Raw genomic sequence first — 2,076 nt, 5'->3', positions numbered from 1 at the left:
TATATATATACATATGCATATATATATATATATGTGTATATATGCATACGTGTTTAAAACTATATATAAGTACATATATATTCATATATAAATTGTAAATAATTATATATATATATATATATAGAAAGGGAGAAATAGAGAAAGAAAGGAAAGACTTAGCGAAAGCAAGAGAGAGAGATACAAACAGGTGTACACACACACATATAAATATATATATGTATGTATGTGTGTGTGTATATATATATATATGTACACAGTAGAACCTTACAGTATAAGTGCCCCATTGTACAAGTAATTTGCTGTATGACCTGAGACTCATGTGAACTAATGTCCTGAAGTACGAGCGGAAATCCGCAGTACGAGCACACAAATCGGCGCATCTTTAAGGTAATTTAGTTAATAAAACCAGTTTACATATTTCTTTTGCATTCTCTTTTTTTTTACAATTGTTATTTTACTTGTAACTATACCTTTCTGGTTTTAAAACCCATCAAAAATTATTTTTGATTGGTTTTTCAGTGCTGGAAAGAATTAATTATATTTTCATAAATTCCACACCATTTGAGCGTGGCCGTAGCCAGTACAGCGTGACTGGCCCTCATGCCGGTGGCACATAAAAGCACCCACTACCGAGGTCGACTTTGCCTTTCATCCTTTCGGGGTCGATAAATTAAGTACCAGTTGAGTACTGGGGTCGATGTAATCGACTTGCCCCTTCCCCAAACATTTCAGGCCTTGTGCCTATAGTAGGAAAAAAAAACAAAAAAACAATTAGGTCATCTGCGTTTTTTAACTGTAGGTATCATTTATATTGAGTATAGTTTTGCATTTGTTAGGGGTCTCTTGAGGGATTTGTCTTGTCTTTTGCATTTTAGTAGTCTGTGTGTATTTAGGATGCTGTTCATTTTCGGGTCTTGAGTGAGCAGAGGGAGATTTTGTATAATTGTGTTGTATGCTTCATTGTTTCCGGGGTCGTGGGTCAATAAGTATGGGAGTGATTTAAGGTGAGGTGTGGTGTTCTGTTTTTTTGTCCTTAGTGTGCTTGTGTCCAATTTCTTGGCACATTTAATTCCATGTTCTATAAGTGTCGGTGGGTACTGACGTTCAATGAGTGTTATTTTGGGGTCTTGTAGGCGAAGTTCCCGAGTGGTTGTGTCAGATACAATTGTACAGATCCTTTTTGCTAGATTGAATGGGATATTTATTTTGGTGTGTTTAGGATGGCATGAACTGAAAAGGAGATACTGTATTGAGTCTGTTGGTTTGTAGAAAATATCGGCCGCAATTTGGTTGTTGGACTTTTTAAAATCAAAATGTCCAGAAATGGGAGCTGTTCCTTGCTACATTCCATTGTAAATTGGATGTTGGGGGTTTATATTGTTCAATGTGGATTTGAAATCCAGGAGTTTATCGTAGGTTTCATTCCAGATGATAAAACAATTGTCTAGGTACCTTTTCCAGTTTTCTCTTATATACTGGTGGAACAAGGATGACGATAAGAATGATGATGATGATGATGATAATGATGGTGGTGATAATTATGATGATGATGATGATGATGATGATGATGATGTTAATTTCTATTCTTTTTCTTCTTTCCTTTCCAGATGCGCCGTCGCCTTCCTACTCTTCCTCGCCATGGTCGGCATGCCATTGACCATGTTCGTCATCCCGTCGTGCACCGGTCTTGCCAGTCTGGTGCTCATCGTCATGTTGATGGGGCTGTGCATGGGATGCATCGACTGCATTTCCAATCTTGGGATGATCAACCTCTTCAAAAACAATGTCTCACCATTTCTTCAGGTAAACAAGTCCTTCGTTCTTTTTTTTATTTTGCGTTTTTGAAGTTCTTTTGTATTCAATGCGCCCACTCCCTTTCTCTCTCTCTGTCTGTTTGTCTGTAAGCATTACAACAAGAATATGAAACTTTTGGACATCCATTTCAAATGTCAACAAAGGGCAACTGGAATGAAAGACAAATCTGTTTTTAGTCAGGAACAAAGCCGAGATGCTTTACCACTTCAAGCCAGACCAAAGTTTTACCTGTTACGTTTCAGGTGTATTCAATGAAATGTT

At 37.1% G+C, this 2,076-nt stretch overlaps 1 protein-coding gene across 1 annotated transcript in view; it reads left to right on the top strand.

Annotated features, from left to right (window-relative positions):
* Nucleotides 1–2,076, top strand: part of LOC106873651 (major facilitator superfamily domain-containing protein 4A) — a gene marked incomplete at its 5' end in the record, with an annotated part of 122,782 nt that overhangs the window by 48,581 nt on the left and 72,125 nt on the right. Inside the window, one exon of the mRNA XM_052978123.1 lies at nucleotides 1,608–1,803. Coding sequence (XP_052834083.1) covers nucleotides 1,608–1,803 — 196 coding nt within the window. The remainder of the gene's footprint in view (nucleotides 1–1,607; nucleotides 1,804–2,076) is intronic.

The sequence above is a fragment of the Octopus bimaculoides genome, chromosome 30, assembly GCF_001194135.2.
Source record: "Octopus bimaculoides isolate UCB-OBI-ISO-001 chromosome 30, ASM119413v2, whole genome shotgun sequence".
Classification (NCBI taxonomy): Eukaryota; Metazoa; Mollusca; class Cephalopoda; order Octopoda; family Octopodidae; genus Octopus; species Octopus bimaculoides.
Note: the sequence above shows the minus strand (reverse complement) of the source record. Positions and strands in the feature narration are given on the sequence as shown.